The sequence below is a fragment of the Gracilinanus agilis genome, chromosome 2, assembly GCF_016433145.1.
Source record: "Gracilinanus agilis isolate LMUSP501 chromosome 2, AgileGrace, whole genome shotgun sequence".
NCBI classification, from domain to species: domain Eukaryota; kingdom Metazoa; phylum Chordata; class Mammalia; order Didelphimorphia; family Didelphidae; genus Gracilinanus; species Gracilinanus agilis.
The window spans coordinates 526,920,492-526,941,080 of NC_058131.1; the positions used below are offsets into that span (position 1 = coordinate 526,920,492).

The window sequence follows — 20,589 nt, forward strand, 5'->3', positions numbered from 1 at the left end:
CTTCCTTCCTTCCTTCCTTCCTTCCTTCCTTCCTTCCTTCCTTCCTTCCTTCCTTCCTTCCTTCCTTCCTTCCTTCCTTCCTTCCTTCCTTCCTTTAAAAAACCCTTATGTTCTGTCTTAGAAATAATACTATGAAATGGTTCCAAAGCAGAAGAGCAGTAAGGGTTAGGCAATGGGGGTTGAGTGACTTGTCCAGGACCTCCCATTTCCAGGCCTGGCTTTCTATCCACTAAATTGCCTAGCTGACTCTGTTTTAAATTTTTTAATCGAATTGAATTCACCCATAGCTCCTCCCACCTTTAGATCAGCTTTCTCAATACCACTAAAATCATTCCCATGGTAAATTTCTGGGCAGGCGCTATAATCTTTTAGGAGTTGGTTACCCTTAGGACTGTGATTTGGGCAGGTAGATGACATGGTGGATAGAGGGTCAGTCCTGAAATCAGATAGATTCCTCTTCCTAAGTTCAAATCTGGCCTCAGATACTAGTTGTATGACCCTAGGCAAGTCACATAAGCCTGTTTGCCTCTGTTTCCTCATCTATCAAATGAGCTGGAGAAGGAAATGGCAAACCACTCCAGTATCTGCCAAGAAAACCCCAATGGGGTCACAAAGAGTCAGACATGGCTGGAAAATGACTGACCAAACAAAAAAGGCTGTGATGAGTGGCTTTCAGGGGAGCGTGAGGGCTCTGTTCCCCTCTGGAGCTGAGGGTGCTTTGCTTCTGGTGAGGTTCCTCAGGCTGACACCAGCCCCCAGCTATTTTTCAGGCTTAAAATAGACTCTCCTGCTCCTGGGCAAGGTCAGTGAGACCTATATCTGTGCCTGCTAGCAAGCCAGGTCCTGCTATAGGCCCCGTTTAGAAGATCCTGACTCCTGGCAGGGAGCAGATCTATTTTAAGCCATCGGGCTCAGTGGGACAGCTGGGCAAGGGAAGGCCAGTCTGCTACAGGGACAGTTTCCCTCCGAGCCAGAAATCTAAAAGGCAACTACAGCATAAAAGATGAGCTCTCCAGCAATGGAGAACATCTTGAAATTAATATAAATAATTAGGCCTATTCACTTTTCAGGCCCTACTTTTACATAGTAAGGGGGAGGAAGTAATGACATTTCTTTCTCTTTCTTTCTTTCTTTCTTTCTTTCTTTCTTTCTTTCTTTCTTTCTTTCTTTCTTTCTTTCCTTACCTTCTGTCTTAGTATCAATTGGCCAAAGGATAAGTAATTGCAGTTAAGTGACTTGCTCAGGGTTGTACCGCTGAGAAGTGTCTGAGGCCACATTTGAACCCAAGTCCTCCCATCTCTGGGCCTGGCGCTCTATCCACTGAGCCACCTACCTGTCTCCTACATATTTCTTTCCTCTTTAAAAAATCCTGGGAGCAGCTGGGTGGCTCATTGGATTGAGAGCCAGGCCTAGAGAAGGGAGATCCTAGGTTCAAATCTGGTCTCAGACACCTCCCAGTTGGGTGACCCTGGGCAAGTCACTTAACCATGGTCTAGCCCTTACCACTCTTCTGCCTTAGAACCAATACATAGTATTAATTATAAGAGGGAAGGTAAGGGTTTAAAAAAAAAAAGAATTGATACTCAGTATCAGTTTTTTTTTTTTTAAATTTTAAACCCTTAACTTCTGTGTATCGACTTATAGGTGGAAGAGTGGTAAGGGTAGGCAATGGGGGTTAAGTGACTTGCCCAGGGTCACATGACTAAGAAGTATCTGAGGCCAGATTTGCACTCAGGACCTTCCAACTCCAGGCCTGGTACTCTATCCATGATCCTCTCTCCCTGCCCCACCTCACCCCACATATTTCTTAAATAAAAGATTTTGTACAATATTTTATCCCCTCATCAATTACACATAGAAAGTTTTAAGCATTCATTTTCTCATATTTTGAGGTCTAATTCTTTTCTTTCCTCCCTGACACATTAAGCAATTTAATATCGGTTATATAAGTGCTATCATGCAATACATATTTTTATATTTGTCATGTTGTGAAAGAAGACATATATCAGTTAAAAAAAAGAAAAACTCAAGAAGAAAATCAAATGAAAATGGTCTGCTTTGACCTGCATTCAAATGCCATCATTTCTTTCTCTGGGGATAGACAGCATTTTTCATCATGAGCCTTTTGGAGTTATCTTGGATCACTGTATTGCTGTTAACAGCTACGTCATTCTCAGGGGATCATCATACAATATTGTTATTGATGTGTATTACATAACCCCATATTTCCAAGTTTGGATTAACCTGCCTTAGAGGGCTGAAATATAGTTTATTTTCTTCTCCAGTAAATATCTTATTGTATTTTTTCCTCAATTACTGGTACCAATCATTTTTTCACAATTGCTTTTTGACAAGAAATATATTTACGAAAGCATCATCTCAGGATGTGCTGCCAGAGTACTTTAAAAAAAGACATTATGTGCTATGTAGATAAATAAGAAAAGAAAACCAGAGCAATGATTCTGCCTTTGGGGGCGTGGAACAAGAAGTCAGCTCTTACCATACTTCTGTGATCCAGCAAAGAAAGAACGGGTCAAAACAAAGGGTCTCTCCTCCCCATTAGACCTCTGGATCAGGCCTTCTGCTGCAGCCATTTGCTGAAAAGTCAAAGAAACAAAACTAGCCAACAGGTCACCTAATTCTATTTTTTTAATATATTTTTTTAATTTAGCATATTTTTCCATGGTTCTGTGATTCATGATCCTTCCTCTTCCCTCCCCACTCCCACAGCTGACAAGTAGTTCCACTGGGTTATATATGCATCATTGTTCAAAATCTATTCCCATGTTTTTCATATTTGTAATAGAGTGACCCTTTAACATCAAAACCCCAATCCTATCTCCATCAAACCATGTAATAGATTATATGCTTTTCTTCTGCGTTTCTACTCCCACAGTTCTTTCTCTGGAGCAGGTCACCTAATTCTAGAAGAGTGCTGTTTTCTGCATGTAGTTCTTTTAACAAGAGAGCTGTGCACATTTCCTTTGTTTTTATTTTATTTGTTGGATATGACAGTAAATAAACCAAAGATAAGGAAGATGGGCTCCAGCACTTAACACAGTGCTTGGCACACAGTAGGCACTTAATAAATGCTTACTGAGAGGCATCTAGGTGGCTCAGTGGATAGAGAGTCAGGCCCAGAGATAGGAAGTCCTGGGTTCCAATCTGACCTCGGATACTTCTTGGCTATATGACCCTGGGCAAGTCACTCACTTAGCTCTTACTGCTCTTCTGCTTTGGAATTGATACTTAGTATTAAGTCTAAGACCAAAGGTAAGGATTTAAAAAAATAAAAACAAATATTTGTTGAATTGAATTAAATTGGATATGGGAAATACTGAAATAAAAGTAGGAGGACTTGAGAAACAAGTGATTTTTTTCACCTTTCTATTATCATGTGTCCACAATCATGGGATTGTCATGGCATGATGAAAAGAGCTTAAACGTTCCTTTGAGAAATGTACAATCAAAATGCTTTATTTATAGTAAGAAATTTTTGTTGTTGTTTAGTCATTTCAGTAATGTCCAGTGCTTTGTGACTGCATTTGAGGTTTTCTTGGCAAAGATACTGGAGTGGTTTGCCATTTCTTTCTCCAGCTTGTTTTACAGATGAGAAAACCAAGGAAAACAGGAGTAAGAGACTTGCCCAGGATCACACAGCTAATAAGTGTCAGAGGCCAGATTTGAACTCACATCTTTATACAGGACTTTATTCATAAAAAACACTATGAGGTAGATAATGTTAACCATAGCTGTCCCCATTTTACAAATAGAGAAACTGAGTATGACATGTCTATTGTCTCACAGCTACTTGCACCCAAGTTCCTTGACTCTATGTCCAAAACTCTTCCACTGAACCCTCATACTTCTCTCAAAGTAAGGGAGGGATCAAAAATATACTCACACTAAATTTCATTTAAGTTTACACCAATGGAATTATTTACTTTGCTAATTAAAATCTGCTTTTTCTTAGCTGTTTTAATAAATTTGCATTTTTGATAAGGCAGAAGAAGCTTCCATGTCTCTTTTCAAGTCCATGCATGACAAATGCCTTGATTGTTGGACTGACTGTGATACTACTGTGCCACCTTGTGGTTACAAACCCAAGTGACACAATCAGCTTTTCAGAGATTAATGTCAATAATCTATTGTTCAGTTATTTTTGACTGAACAATGTCTGGCTCTTTTATGATCTATTTGGGATTTTCTTAGCAAAGACACTAGAGCGGTCTGCTATTTCCTTCTCCAGCTCATTTTACAGATGAGGAAACTAAGGCAAACACGATTAAGTGTTCGCTCAGGGTTCCATAGCTAGATTTGAACTCTGGAAGATGAGGCCCTGGCATTCTATCTACCTAGATATCCACTGCACCATCTAGATGCCCTTGATTAATTATGAAGTGCCTGCTATGTGTCAGGCACTGTGCTAAATGCTAAGGATACACAGAAAGGTTAAAAAACAAAACAAAACAAACTAAGTTCAAGAGCCCCCAGACTACTCAGTCTCCAACTCTCAAGGAGCTCATAGTCTACCGGGGAAAGAAACTTTGCAAACAACTATTGAAAAACAAGATAGATACAGGATAAATTAGAGATAATCAATAGGGGGAAGGAACTAAGATTAAGGAGGACAGGGAAATGCTTCTCATAGAAGGTGGGGCTTCAGTAGAGATTTCAGAGAAGCTAGGAGGCAAAGATGAGGAGGCAGAGAGGTCTAGGGATAGGGACATGTTGCCAGTGAAATCACTCCAAGTCAGAAGGTGGAGGGTCTTGTATGAGGAATAGCAAGAAGGCTGGTGTCACTGGATCACAAAGTATCTGGAGGGGAGTGAGATGTAAGAACACCAGAAAGATGACAGGGGGAATGAGTTATTGATTTAGTCATGCAATAGTGCAGAATTTTCAGATGAAAGGCAGTATTATGGAGCTCTTCATTTCTTTTTTTTTTAAATATAGAATTGATTCCCAGGACTTTCAACTCTTCCCTCCCCTCCCCACACCACACAAGGCATCAACCGATTAAAAGAAAATGTATATAATAAATTACATCTTTCATGTTTCTGTTTATCAGTTCTTTCTCTGGAGGTAGAAATTCACAAGTCATTCTTCAAATATTAATTCTATAGCTGTATACAATGGTCTCTTGGTTCTATTCGTTTCACTCTCCATTATCTCATGTACTTCTTTTCAAGTTTTTTTTTTAAAAATGAACCCACTCATTACTTACAGCATAGTAGAATTCCATCATAATCATATACCATGATTTATTCAGTCATTTCCCAATTGGATATCCCCTCAGACTCCAGTTCTTTGCTACCACACAGAGAACTGCTATAAATATCTTGGAACATCTAGATTTCCCTCCCCTTTCCCTGATCTCTTTGGGAAATTGACCCAGTAATAGGATTGCTGGGTCTAAAGGTATACAAAGTTTTATTACTCTCTGAGCATAATTCCAAACTTATTTCTCTTGTAAATCCTACCTGGTAAAAGCCATACATATTATGAAGGTCTCTGTGTTCCCAGTTGCCATAATGAATGGCATTCTTCTCCATGGTTAGCTCTGGCCCCCTAAAGACAGAAGGCTCATTCATATCGTTCCATATAAAGAGGATGTCAGTAGAACCCTAGGAAGTCATAGTCATAGTTAGGAAAACAACGAAAGTGATTGTGATAGAGATAACAAGCAATGATGTGGAAGGGCTAGTGCCAATAATTTTTAAAATTTCAATTCTTTTATTTTACTATTTGTCTTCAGATAAATCCTTAATTGCAGGGAGTTCTTAATCCTTTTGGAGTCATGGATCCCCTTGGCAATCTGGTGGTGCCTATGGACCCCATCTCAAAATAATAGTGAGTTTTAAAAAAAAACTTTGCCTTCTGCTTTAGAATTGATACTAATTAAGTATTAGCTCTAAGGTAGAAGGGTGATAAGGGTTAGGCAATGAGGGTTAAGGGACTTGCCCAGGGTTACCCAGCTAGGAAGTATCTGAGGCTAGATTTGAACACAGGATCCCCCAATTCCAGGCCTGGCTCTTTCCACTAAGCCACCCAGATGCCTCCCTCACCACATACTTTTCAAACCTCTTGTTATTTGATTTCCATTCCAGCCATCCTAACAAAACTGTTCTCTGAAAAGTGGCCTATGCCATCTGAATCACCAAATGAGTGGATTTGGCTTCTTTCTGAGTCCTTCCTCAGCTTTTTGATGGCACATCTGATCCTTTTGCCTTCCCTCTTTCTCCCTTGCCTTCTGTAATACTTCCATGGTTCTTTTTTTCCTTCTGATAGGTCCTTCCCTATTTATACAGCCAGATCCCCTTTTATTCTCTCACCCCTTCCCCACCTCGTATAGATAGTCCCTAGGGTCGCCTTCTTTTTTTCCCTTACATTCTCCATTTAGTACTTTTATCCACTCCTCAGGCACAAATCAAGCCATCACTCTTGATCCTCTTATCTGCTCCTACAGCTTCAACATTTGTCACCTTGTTCTTTTTCTTGACCTCCAGATTCACAATTCTTTTTCTTAAATCCACAGATTTCTATTCGTTTTCTGTTTTATCTCTACCTAGGTATTTTCAGTCAGATCCAAAAGTAAACTCAGCCTATTTCTTGCAAAAAATGCTCTTCTTTGAACACTTCCTATTCCAATTATTTGCATCATGATTCATTCTTTCATTCATCCACGCTTGAAAACTCCCGTCCTTCCTTTCACCATCTCCCAGCTAATCTGTATCTGAGCTCCACTGATTCCACCCTTGTGATGTCTCTCAAACCTACCTGTTGTTTCTCTTTTCTGTTCCGCCTGCATTACAAGGATCAGGACCCATCTGTGTGATTTCATTCACTACTGCTGAGTTGATGGAGTAGTTATAGTAGCCTCCTAAGCAGTCTCTCCAGCTCTGACTAAGTCTACACATTAAATTAATCTTTTTTATGTACACCCATGATCCTACTGGGGCAGCTAGATGGCACAGTGGATAAAGTGCCAAGTCTGAATCCTGGAAGACCTGAGTTCAAATATGACCTTAGACTAGCTGGGTGATCCTGGGCAAATCATTTAACCTCTGTTGGCCTCAGTTTCCTCATCAGTAAAATGAGCTGGAAAAGGAAATGGCAAATTATCTTCGCTAAGAAAACCTCCAAAGGGGTCACAAAGAGACTGAAAATGACTAAAGAACAACAACAAAATGATTCTATTACTCTACTCTGGCTTGCCTATCAAAGAAAATCAGAATTCCTTAGTTTGCCAATCAAGGCCTTTGACTAACTTGTTCTATTCTAGCTTTTATGTCTTATCTCAGACTTATCTTTAGGTATCCTGGACAATTTACAAAATCTTACTAGTCCCTCAAGGTCCCATTCAAATGCTGCTTGCTCCATGAAGCCTTCCTTAATTTCTCCAGTGACATTTTCTTTTACTGAATTCTCAAAAGACTTTTTCTGTACCTCCATGATGCATGGATCACATTTTATTTTGAATTATATTTATTTGGGTATACTTGCCTTATCTCTACTAGACCATATGCTTTCTGACAGTGGGATATTATTTTATTTATCTTGATATGCCTTAAATGTGTGCTGTTTGTTGAATAGTTAATTAGGGAAGGATAAAAGAATAAAAACTCACCTGATATTCAGAGAAGGCAAAAAGACCTGAATACCATTCTCGTACCTTGGGGTTGGTGAAATCTAGGTAAGAAGAGGCTCCTGTATAAAGAGAACATCAGAGAGCATGCTAAGAACCACAGTCAGTATTCCAAGAAGGACATGGGCTGAGGGGTACTTGGCAAAAGTCCATTGATAAAGCTGACTTTTATACTATATTTAAAAGCATTTATAGGGGGCAGCTGGGTAGCTCAGTGGATTGCGAGCCAGACCTAAAGACAAGAGGTCCTAGGTTCAAATCTGGTCTCGGATAATCCCCAGTTGTGTGACCCTGGGCAAGTCACTGAACCCCTATCGCCTAGCCCTTACCACTCTTCTGTCTTAGAACAAATATACAGTATTGATTCCAATACGAAAGGTAAGGGCTTAAAAATAAACAAATAAAAGCATTTATGGTAAAGAGAGAATTTTTGATGAAAAGTAAATATTACCAAAGGGAATACTGGCTCTCAGTGACATTCCTTGGGCTCTGGGGGCATGTATTTTTGGAAAATATCACTGAATAGGGGGTATTCCAAGCAAATGATGCCCAGAGGTATTTAGGTATAGAAAGGTAGTGTAGCATAGCGTTGGGCAGCTAAGTGGCACAGTGAATAGACCACTAGGCTTTGTTATGTAAATCTTGGGAAGGAATTAATTGGTGAGAGTTGAAAGATCCTAATGGGACACCTAGATATAGTAATGATCCCAAAGGGTTAACCCAAATACAGTTGATACTATAAAAGAATGTGTGGAATCTTCTTACTCCAATACCAAGATAACAGAACAGTAACCCAGGGCTAACAGCCTGAACTAAGGAATCAGCTGATTGGGGAACACAGCTGACCCTTGTCCTAACTGAAGCCCTAGTAAGTTGATGGAGGTGGCTATATTCCTTAGCTTAATATACTATAGATCAGTGATTCCCAAAGTGGGCGCCCCTGCCCCCTGGTAGGTGCTGCAGTGATCCAGGAGGGCGGTGGTGGCCACAGGTGCATTTATCTTTCCTATTAATTGCTATTAAAATTTAAAAAAAAATTAATTTCCAGGGGGCTAAGTAATATTTTTTCTGGAAAGGGGGCAGTAGGCCAAAAAAAGTTTGGGAACCACTGCTATAGACCCTGGATGTTTGGTCTATCAAGACTAATTAATTAATTGACTTGTTCTGACTGTGACTTTAATCTTAACTGTTGGTTGAAGGAATATTGGAAATAAAACCCCTTTCACAGGATTCTGCCAACTGAAGCCTCCCCTTGGAACTTTGAGAATTCACAGGGAAGTGGCTTCTTGAAAAGATGGTTTAATTGTTGAAAGGTTTAGAGGAAAGGGGAACTGGGTAAAGATGGAAAGTGGGAATTGGGATTTCTAAGTAATCTAAATTGAATTGTTGTTGAATCTTCAATTGATTATTGTTGATTAAGGATCTTGGTTGGTTGACAGCCTGGCTGAGGCTTGATTGGCCTCAGCCTTAAGTCAAGGCTTGACCCTGCTGATGATAGATTTCTTTGTAGATCTTTTTGATAATAAATCAGAGAACTGAGGTTGATGGGATACAGTTGAATCAGTCTGTAAACTAGAGTTGGTTCTGAGTAAAGAGAGAATAAGTTAAGCCTAAACCCTTCTCCACCCTCGCCCATATATCTCCAAACTGAGACCCAGATGGGTTCAGGTCTGTTCCTTTTATAGGCAAATTTCAACTGCCCAGGCTCATGCCAAGCTCACGCCACCTCAGTTCATTCTGCACTCTAAGCAGGTAACTGCCTATCACTCTTGACCCAACGTGACTGCCATTATATTTCTTTACAGCTTAAAGTCAGGAGGACCTGAGCTCACATCTGGTCTCAGACACTTACTAGCTATGTGACCCTGGGCAAGTCACTTCATCCTGCTTGTCTCAGGTTCCTCATCTGTAAAGTGAACTAGAGAAGGAAATGGCAAACTACTTCAGTATCTCTGCCAAGAAAACTCCAAATTGGGTCACAAAGAGTTGAATTCAACTAAAACAACTGAGCAATGACAACAAAGTGTATGAAATTTGGTACACTGATATTCTAACAAATGAGATAAAAGTATGGAAAGTGACCTTAAAGTATTACATAAATTCAGCTATTATTATCTTGTTCAATGGAGTTCAGATAGAAAAAGTTTTGGGACAAGTCCCTATCCTACTATTATTCTATTCTATTTAATGTGTCATTAATAAAATAACTGCTTTTATAACTGAAGAAAATTATTATGATATAAGCTTATCTTCTGTAGGCTCATGGGAAGTGTCTTCACTAAACTCCTAGAAGTAGGCAGGATGAGGAAGACGATATGATCTCATCCTGTTTCTCCATAATTTTAATTAGTATAACTTTAGGCAAGTCGATTAACCCCTCTGAGCCTATTTCCTATCTGTAAAATTAGAGGGTCAGATGGCCCCTCCAGTCCCAGGATCCCATGATTAAATCTTATCTTTGTGATTTGTACTATTGTTCTGTTACAATGTTCAGCAACAATGGGAAAAAAATTTAGAAAAATAAAATAACTTACCAGGCCAACATACACCCTCAAAATCTCCACCTTTGTGATTTTTCACAAAATAACCCTTGTCTTTTGCCTGAGAGTACAATGAGTACTTGGGATCAACCTTGATGTGGGGGTCAGTAATGACCACGACCTGTCAGCACAAAAAGATTTGAAAATATGATCAATACTAGATAACCCTTGTTTGTTTGTCAGTGGGGACTGTGGAGTTTACCAGCACCTTGTGTTTCTGGGCTTATTGGCTAATTTCCTTTCATAAGAACTTTTATAAATGTGTTATACTACTGGTATTTATTGTTCAGTTGTTTCAGTCATGTCCGACTCTTCATGACCTTTTCTTCTCTATCTTTTTACAGATGAGGAAACTGAGACCAACAGGGTTAAGTGACTTGCCCAGGGTCATACAACTAATAAGTATTTGAGGCCAAATTTGAACTCAGGAAGATGAGTCTTCCTGACTTCAGGATCTGCACTCTATCCACTGTGCCACCTACTTGTTCTATTCCATATTATCTTCTCTATATATAGTAAAGTATAGAGTTCTATAGAAAGTTTCTAAAACCAGTAGTGGGCTGTATTTGAGCTTAGCAGGAAGAAGTTCCTGAGTTCTGTCTTTCACATGATTATGGGGACTAAACTGACAAAGGAGCAGCCCAATGGTCCAGCCCCGACTCAGTGGTTTTGCTCAGTTTCTGCTTTCTTAATATTGTCATATGGTAGTCTGCAGAAACTTATGGACTCATCTGGGGAGTGTTTTTTGCCTATGTACATAATTAAAGGAAATGCAAAGTCTTAGTTCAAATTCAGTGAAAATAGAGATGTAATTTTCCCCCATATGAATTCATTGACTGTCTGAAATCTGTTTCAAAAATCCCTAAATTTATCCATGGTTTTAAAAAAAATGGTTAAAAGTATGCCGTTAAAAAAATCCTTTTCTAAGGGAATGCTCTTAGATTCTTCTCTAGACTAATACGAAATCACCACAGGACCTTAAAGAAAGATGGCACAGTTCTCTCAAGAATCATTTGGTGAACAATTGTTTACACAGCATTTACTGCATTAAAATCTAGGACTGGTGGTGGAGGGGTACAAAAATAAAGGGTCCTTGTCTTCTCTGGGCTTTTGGAGAGATATAGTGAAAGAAATCTTTATAAAGCCATAATCAACAAATTCAACTTAAGAAACTTATCTATCGTATTTGAATCAATAAAGTACCATGATCTGCTGCAAGCTTTTTTCTGTATTAGTTCTATAAAATACATGATATTGCATAGCATGGATTGTACTTAAGCAACTGATCAGCTGCAGTATGACTGTTGCTTTCTTTTTCTTCTTCACCTCTTCAAAAGCATCTATTATTGTTGTTCATCCTTTGTTTTTGGAAGACGACCAGTGATATCATGGGGGTGATGACTTGAGCATGAAAGCATCTACTCTGGCCATCAGAGAACACACTTGTTCTTTCTGCACTGAGAAGGCAGCCTCTTATGTAATTCATGGCACTATCTAGGAAAATTCAGAAGCATATCAATCTTTTGCTAACCAATTAAGCTATTTACTTTAAAAATAAAGGTATGAACTGATGAAGTAAGCATTAAAAATACAAATACAGGGGGCATCTGGGTTGCTCAGTGGATTGAGAGCCAGGCCTAGAGGAAGTCTGGGCTCATATCTGGCCTCAGACACTTCCCAGTTGTGTGACCTTGGGCAAGTCACTTAAGCCCTGTTGCATAGCTTTTATCCCTCTTCTGCCTTAGAACAAGTAGAACTAGTAGAAGCTGTCCCGGCCTTTCCAGTCAAGAGGAGAATGAGTTAGAAGTAGGGGGAGATAATTGACATCTACGTAGTGCTCCCTGGTAGGTGGGCAACACAAATATTTTCGGCCCCATTTTACCTATGAAGAAATGAAACTTAGAAAGAAAATGATTTTCTCAAATGCCCAGGGCCGGTAGGAATTAGGGTTGGGGATAGAAAACCATTCAGGCCTTCTGCCTCCCAGTTCATCATTCTTTCCACCCAATTCTGCAGACTTGGTAGCTCCCCCATCTAGCCTTCCATCCATATGACTGATGCAATCAAGGCATTGTAACACACCAGCTCTTCTTTTTCTTATGAGGAAAGGGGTGCAAACAGGTAAGAGGGAGATTTTGCACAGAGAGCAGTGTGCAAGACATTGCCACATGCCCTGGAACCAGAGGCTGCATTCTAAGAATGAGGGGACATTATAAAAAAGGACACAGAGCCAAGGGGCTTTTGGACTTCCTATTGGGGTTATAGCCTGAAGCTGACAACTTCCTCTTGCTTGGGATCTCTACAAGCCTAGAGGGAGTTTGTTTCCTCTCCCCTTGAATCCAAACCTTCAGTTTCTGCTGTCCTGTTTTGGATACATCCTGCCTGCCCATGTTCCAATTGTGTTCCAGTGTCCTGAGGGAGTATTCCCAATCCCTGTGAAGATCTCAGTTGGTCAGTCAGTAAATTGTCTGTGGGATAGGCCTGAAGCCATCTTGGGCCTAGCCCAAAGAGGGTTGATCCCTGAAATAAAGGGATCAACCTAACTACTCTATAAGACTATAAATCTAACCAAATGTTATTTGGGAGGACTAGTAGCTCAGGTAGTTAGTTAGCTGGGATTTTCTAGACAGACAGTGTAGACATAAGCAGCAGGAAGACCGGAAGACACTCCTTTGCAGGAATCTTAGAAAGGGGGTGGTTTAGAACCCCTTAGATCAGGGCATTCTATTCCCTAATCCTCCCTTCAAGTTTACCTTGGTTATAGTAAACCCTGAACTGTTTTGAAAATGGTCTGAGAGTCTGAGAAGTGTTCTGAGCCTGTGGAAGCCTGTCTGGGCCTCCACACTGTGGGATACCTTCAATCTTGATATCTCACCTCTACCAACCAACCATACAGACCATCCACCTATTTCACGTTAGACATTTCCTAAATGTCTAGTGAACCTATATCCATTTAGTTAGTTCTAGTTAAGACTTATTCAAGCCTGATTTAAAAAAAAGTCTCAGAGCATTATTATATATTTGAACAATTATTAATGTAGTTTTCCTTACAATTACAAACTTCTCTGCTGGAGAAGGAAAGGGCAAACCACTCCAATATCTTTGTTAAGAAAAGCCCATGGATTAGGTCTTGATCAATGATACATGTAAAACCCAGTGGAATTGTGCATTGGCTAAGGAAGGTTAGGGGGGATTGGGGGAGAGGGAAAGAATATAAAATATGCAACTAGGGGAAAATATTCAAAATTAAAATTAAAAAAAGAAAAGAAAAGCCCATGGACAGTCATGCTGCAAGGGGTCAGGAAGATCTGGACACCACTGAATGACATGAGTGCTGAGTACAGAACAAGCAGATGTCATTCTGGGCAGAGGTCAAAACAAGAGGCTAGACTTCCCAATAAGATCAGGCATAAAACAAGGATGCCCATTATCACCTCTATTATTTAACATAGTACTAGAAACACTAGCAGTAGCAATTAGAGAAGAAAAAGAAATTGAAGGTATTAAAATAGGCAATGAGGAGACTAAGCTATCACTCTTTGCAAATGATATGATGGTCTACTTAAAAAATCCTAGAGAATCAACTAAGAGGCTGGTAGAAATAATCAACAACTTTAGCAAAGTTGCAGGATACAAAATAAATGCACATAAATCATCAGCATTTCTATATATTTCCAACACATCACAGCAGCAAGAGGTAGAAAGAGAAACACCATTTAAAATCACCCTAGACAATATAAAATACTTAGGAATCTATCTACCAAAACAAACACAGCAATTATATGAACATAACTACAAAACACTTTCCAAACAATTAAAATTAGATCTAAACAATTGGAAAAACATTGATTGCTCATGGGGAGGATGAGCTAATGTAATAAAAATGACAATTCTACCCAAATTAATTTACCTATCTAGCGCCATACCTATCAAACTACCAAAAAACTTCTTTACTGAATTAGAAAAAACTATAACAAAGTTCATTTGGAAGAACAAAAGGTCAAGAATATCAAAGGAAATAATGAAAAAAATGTGAAGGAAGATGGCCTAGCAGTGCCAGATATTAAACTATACTATAAGGCAGCGGTCATTAAAACAATATAGTACTGGCTAAGAGACAGAAGGGAGGATCAGTGAAATAGACTTGGGGTAAGTGACATCAGCAAGACAGTGTATGATAAACCCAAAGAGCCCAACTTTTGGGACAAAAATCCACAATTTGACAAAAACTGCTGGGAAATTTGGAAAACAATATGGGAGAGATTAGGTTTAGATCAACGTCTCACACCCTACACCAAGATAAATTCGGAATGGGTGAATGACTTGAATATAAAGAAGGAAAGTATAAATAAATTAATTGAACACAGAATAGTATACTTGTCAGATCTCTGGGAAAGGAAAGATTTTTAAAACCAAGCAAGAGTTAGAGAAAATTACAAAATGTAAAATAAATGATTTTGATTATATTAAACTAAAAAGCTTTTGTACAAACAAAATAAAAGGCTAGAAAGACAATTAATTTTTCCAATGTGGGTGAGGTGGAAGGATAAGGTCTCTTGCACAGTTAAAGCTGAAATGGAAATCAGAGGACCCAGCTTAGAGCCTTGCCTCTTATACCTACTAACCCTGTAACCATGGGTTTGTCATTCTATCTCCCTGTGCATCAGTTTCCTCAACTGTATAATGGAACAATAGGGGCAGCTAGGTGGTACAGTGGGTACAGTGTTGTATCTGGAGTTAAGAAGGCCTTGTTTCAAATCTGGCCTGAAACACTGACTGTGTGACCCTGGGCAAATAGCTTAACCCTGCTTGCCTCCGTTTCCTCATCTGTCAAATGAGCTGGAGAAGGAAATGGCAAACCACTCTAGTATCTTTGCCAGGAAAACCCAAAATGGAGTCATCAAGGGATTGAAACAACTGAACAACAATATAATAGAATAGTTACAGTACCTGCCACAAGTCTGATTTGAAGGAGCATTCTGTAAGCTGTAAAACACTCTATGAGGAGGCAGCTAGGTGGCTCAGTGGATACAGAGTGAGGTCTAGAGATAAGAGGTCCTGGGTTCAAATATATCCTCAGACACTTTCTAGCTTTGTTACTGAACAAGTCACTTAACCCCCATTGCTTAGCCTTTACTGCTCTTCTTCCTTGAAACCAATACTTAGTATTGATTCTAAGACGGAAGGTAAGGGTTTAAAAGAAACAAACGCTATGTGAGATGCTACCATTCCTTCCCTCTCAGTCTATTTTTCCCCTATCTCTTCTCTTATTTCTCTCTCCCCTCTATCTCGACTAGCAGGGCAAGAACATCTGATAATTAACTTTCCTTTTTGAAGCTTCTACCAGAGAAGCAGTCCTAAAACCAGAGGAGTTAGAATCTCTGACCATCTTAGGACCTAGGCTGCTGGAAGATGACTTCCTTTTTACCATTATTTTTTTCTTCAATTCTCCTTTTCTTTGTCTTTATTTCTCTTTGTTATTATTTTTTTCAGAGACCTATAACTTCTTTCTTTAGTGCCAATCTTTGTCTCTGTATTTTCCCCCTCTATGACATGAATGAATTTGAAACTTTGTAAATATGTTGTGGAATTCAAAAGGGTGTTTAAAAAAACTGGCTTTCTTTACCTTGCGTTTTTTACTCCTGATCAGCTCTTGCATCCTTTTAGGATTTGGAAATTTCTTTTTGTCCCATGTGAAGTACCGTTTGCCCTCGGTATGTTCTATGTCCAGCCATATGACGTCATAAGGGATGTCATGGGCGTCAAACCCAGCATCCACAGCCTTGACGTCTTGTTCATCATCGTAGTTCCAACGACACTGATGGTATCCCAAGGAGAAGAGTGGAGGCAGGGCTTGTGTGCCTATCATAAAAGAGGCAGGGAGCAATTGAGTCCAAAATATAATCGTCATCCTTAAAAAACACTGCTTATGGAGATACCAGAATGAAAGTCTGATGTTCCACTCTACCTGCTACCTTTATCTACATAGAGAAAGAAAAAGGCCAAGAAGCCCAAGACAGAACCTTCCTTGGCATTCCTGGTGTCTACCAATATGGAGAAACAATGCAAATCATGGGATTGGTCACCTGGAAACCATTTTTCCCCAGTGCTTTGGATTTTTATTCTGTTGTGAATATTTATCAAATTCTTTCTTGTTAATAACCTGATTTCCTCTACATGAGAACTAGTTTCCTTCAGATGACAGATTAATTTATATGACTCAGCCATGCATTGGTAAGAAACTTTTAGAGGATTTCTGAATATAAAACTATTTTACTTATTTAAAATTTTATCTTTATTTTATTCTTAAAAAAATTTTTTTTTTAAACCTTACCTTCCGTCTTGGAGTCAATAATGTGTATTGGCTCCAAGGCAGAAGAGTGGTAAGGGCTAAGCAATAGGGATTAAGTGACTTGCCCAGGGTCACACAGCTAGGAAGTGTCTGAGGCCAGATTTGAACCTAGGACCTCCTATCTCTAGGCCTGGCTCTCAATTCACTGAGCCACCCAGCTGCCCCCCCCCTTTATTTTATTCTGATAACGAATTTACACATAAGTTTTCCAAAGTCATAGGATTCATGTTGTCGTCCTCCTTTCTTCCCTCCCCACTCCTGGAGCTGACAAGTAATTCCACTGGGTTTAACACATATTATCACTCAAAACCTATTTCCATATTATTCCTTTAATATAAAACTATTTTAAATATTTAGAGCCCAAACCTCTTTCATGGGGTAGCTAGCTGGCAAAGTGGAGAGAACATTGGGCCTAGAGTCAGCAACACACATCTTCCTGAGTTCAAATCCGGCCCCAGACTTCCTAGCAGTGTGACCCTGAAGCCAAAAGCCATATTGATGAGATCACAAATCCAATGGAGAATTTGAGCCCATAGGTTAAATATGTATAAACTTGGCAACTGTGTATATTTGTAGATATGTATCTATGTAAACATATGTATGATAAAGTTGCCTTCTATATAATTATGTTATTAATTATATCTGAATGCAGTGTAATTATGTCAATTATATTTTAATATATTTGCCACACACATATATGTGTAATTATTTGCCTTTTACTTTCCAGATGAAATCTCTTTACTGAGAATAATTTAATTTTGAAGCTATTTTTAAAAGGCAATGATAGGGGGCAGTGGACTGAGAACCAGGCCTAGAGACAGGAAGTCCTGGGTTCAAATCTAGTCTCTATTAGATCAAAGAATAGAAAATGACCTCAAGACATCTGTCAGAATGTCAGGTGATATTACTTATGCACCATCAAAATCATCTGTTTTGAGTTTCATTAAACTCTTGCCAATCTAATCCAGAAACTGAGTATAAGATAAGTTTTACACTGCCCTGATTCTATTGGGGAAGTTGTTTATTATCTGGGATTCAATTTCCCTCATTTAAAATAGTAAATAGGGCTTTATTGAATGAACTTATCAAATTAGTAAATATTAATAAATCAATATTAATCATTCACATGTTTAATACTAATTTTATTTTAATTTAAGGATAATTTTAACAGCTGGTGCTAAGGTACATTTCAGTGAAGAACAGAATAAAAGTAAGGTTGCATTTGAGAAAACATCAGAGAAAGTCCAGAAGCTAAAAGGAGGATAAAAGTAAAATTTTTTTTTAAGGATAAGGGGCTGAAGTAGGCCCAAGAGGCCCAAGACAATTTTTAACTTAACTGAATAAGCCCAATGCTCACTCTGTAGGAGCAGAAGAATGATACCCGATTGTGTCTTTTAAACATTCCATATAATTATACATTTTATACATTCTGTATTTTATACATTCATGGGCAACTAGGTGGCACAGTGGATAGAATATTGGGCCTGGAGTCAGGATAACCCGGGTTCAAATCTGGCTTCAGATATTATTTGTGTGACCCTGGGCAATCACAATCACTTAAACCTGTTTGCTTTGGTTTCTTCCTCTGTAAAAAGGAGCAGGAGAAGGCAATGGCAAACCATTCCAGCACCTTGCCAAGAAAATCCAAGAGGGGTCACGGAGAGTCAGACACAGCTGAAAATTAGTAAAACAAACATGAAAATTCGTAAATGTTATATTTGCTAGTGGAGCAGGGAAGGAAGAGGGATTAGTGCCCGTAACTCATGAGGCCATCTCTAATTTATTTACACATGTACCTGTAAGTACTGAGTATTGTTTGAAGACTGCAGCAGGGGTTGGTCCCATTAACAGAAAAACATCAATAATTCCACTCTCTGACATCCAACACACGTCAGTTCGAACCCTGACTTTCTGCTTCGCCAAAACTGAGCCTTCCTGGGATGGCATATGCTGAAAAAGGAACCAAACGAAACTCTGAAAAGATCTTCTCAACTATCTTTAAAAGCATAAATCAATCAGGATGGAAAAGATCCACCACCTCAAACCCAAGCCACTGAGAGCTTTGTTAATGGGTGTCATATGCATTTGTACACCATTTTTCTTTTAAACCCTTAACTTCTGTGTATTGGCTCATAGGTGGAAGATTGGTAAGGGTGGGCAATGGGGGTCAAGTGACTTGCCCAGGGTCACACAGCTGGGAAGTGTCTGAGGCCAGATTTGAACCTAGGATCTCCCATCTCTAGGCCTGACTCTCAATCCACTGAGCTACCCAGCTGCCCCATTTGTACACTATTGCTTGTTAACCCAGGGTTTGTGAGTTGTTGTTTTAGTCTGGTGACCACTATATTTTAATATAATTGTTTCCTTTGTATCCTGTGTGTCTTATGTATTTCAGAACATTATTCACTGGACTGCCAAATGGGTCCATGACATAAAGAAAGGTTAAATTCCCTGCTCTAGTCATTCTTTAACTGCCTTAGTTGAGTATAGATGGGGAAGCATCAGTTGTTTCCACTACAATGATGGTAGCTCTTCCTATAGTGAAATAATTTTGCTTCATTGAATAGCTAAGTGATTTAGAGGAGAGAGTGGGTCAAGAAGACCTGAGCATCATTGTGTTATAAGAAATTATGAGAAGAGGGGGCAGGTAGGTAGTTCAGTGGGTTGAGAGTCAGGTCTCAAGATGAGAGGTCCTGGGTTCAAATCTGACCTCAGCTTCCTAACTGTGTGTGATCTTGAGAAAGTCACTTAATCCCCATTGCCTAGCCCTTACTGTCTTCTGCCTTCATACCAATACATAGTATTTATTCTAAGATAAGGGTTTAAAAGAAAAAAGAAATGATGGAAAGGATGTTTTCATAAAAACCTCGAAACACCTACATGAACTGCCATGGAGTGAAGTGAGCAGAACTAGAAGAACTAGAAGACTGTTTGTCCATAGTAACAAAAATATTATATGATGAACAATTGTTAATGACAACTTTCTTAGTAATACAGTGATCGATATAAGACAATCCTCAAGGCCTAATGATGAAAAATGACATCTGCCTCCAGAGAAAGAACTGGAGATGTCTGAATGAAGACTGTCACATACTATATTTCAATTTCTTTCTTAAACTTTTTTTTTGTTCAAGTTCTCCACAAAATGGCTGATATGGAAAAAGGATTTGCATTCTGTACATCTAAAGTCTATATCAGATTGCTCTCTTGTGGAGGAGGGAGGGCAAGGTAGGAGGGAGAGAATTTAGCTTGAACTTAAAAAAAACATCCTGAAGGTTTTTTTTTTCAATTAATTTAGGGTAAAAAAATATTAAAGGCAAAAAAAAAAAGAAGAAGAAGAAGAAGAAGAAGAGACCTGAGTATTAGAGCAGCTGGGGGAAGAGGAGAAAGAAGAAAAGATCTGAGAAGAAATCTAGCCTGATACTTATCAGCTTATGACTCTGACCAAGTCACTTAACTGCTATTGCTCTCAGTTTCCTTTTCTGTATACTGGAGATGATAATATCACAAGGGTATTGTTGTGAGGATCCAATGAGATAATACATGTAAAATGTTAGCAATTATCATTATGAATATTACTCTACAGCAACCCTGAAAGGAAGTCATTATTCAAAACTTACTTCCACTGTAGGCTGTGTATTGATTTCCACCAGGGTTTCTGAGGCGTTCAGCCAGAAAATGCCCACCGTTCTGCCTCGTTTGTGTGCCAGGAGATAGGGCACGCAGCCATAGACACCCATTTTATCGTGTATCTTGTACCCATAGACGTCCAGGTTGTAAAGGCGGTAAGCCTCTGAGGCACTGAAATAAACCAATGCAATGATAGATTTATGACTAATGAAGGGAAGGGCCTTAGCTCCCACGCAGGCTCCACTCCTTCTCAGGCCCACAGCCTTGTGGGAGCTTTCCTTCATCATTACTGCCTCATCTTATAAGGTACCTTTTCTACATAGATGTCTTGTCTATGCAACTAATATCTAAGTTCCTTGGAAGGAGGAATGATGTTTAACAATTCTTTGTATCTTTTATGGCACTTGGCATACTGTGCT

At 39.1% G+C, this 20,589-nt stretch overlaps 1 protein-coding gene across 1 annotated transcript in view; it reads right to left on the bottom strand.

Annotated features, from left to right (window-relative positions):
* Positions 1-20,589, bottom strand: part of GANC (glucosidase alpha, neutral C) — an 80,515-nt gene that overhangs the window by 25,797 nt on the left and 34,129 nt on the right. Inside the window, exons 9-15 of the mRNA XM_044660020.1 lie at positions 20,161-20,341; positions 18,337-18,490; positions 15,815-16,050; positions 10,183-10,309; positions 7,631-7,710; positions 5,484-5,627; positions 2,501-2,597 (exon numbers count right to left, since the gene is read on the bottom strand). Coding sequence (XP_044515955.1) covers positions 2,501-2,597; positions 5,484-5,627; positions 7,631-7,710; positions 10,183-10,309; positions 15,815-16,050; positions 18,337-18,490; positions 20,161-20,341 — 1,019 coding nt within the window. The remainder of the gene's footprint in view (positions 1-2,500; positions 2,598-5,483; positions 5,628-7,630; positions 7,711-10,182; positions 10,310-15,814; positions 16,051-18,336; positions 18,491-20,160; positions 20,342-20,589) is intronic.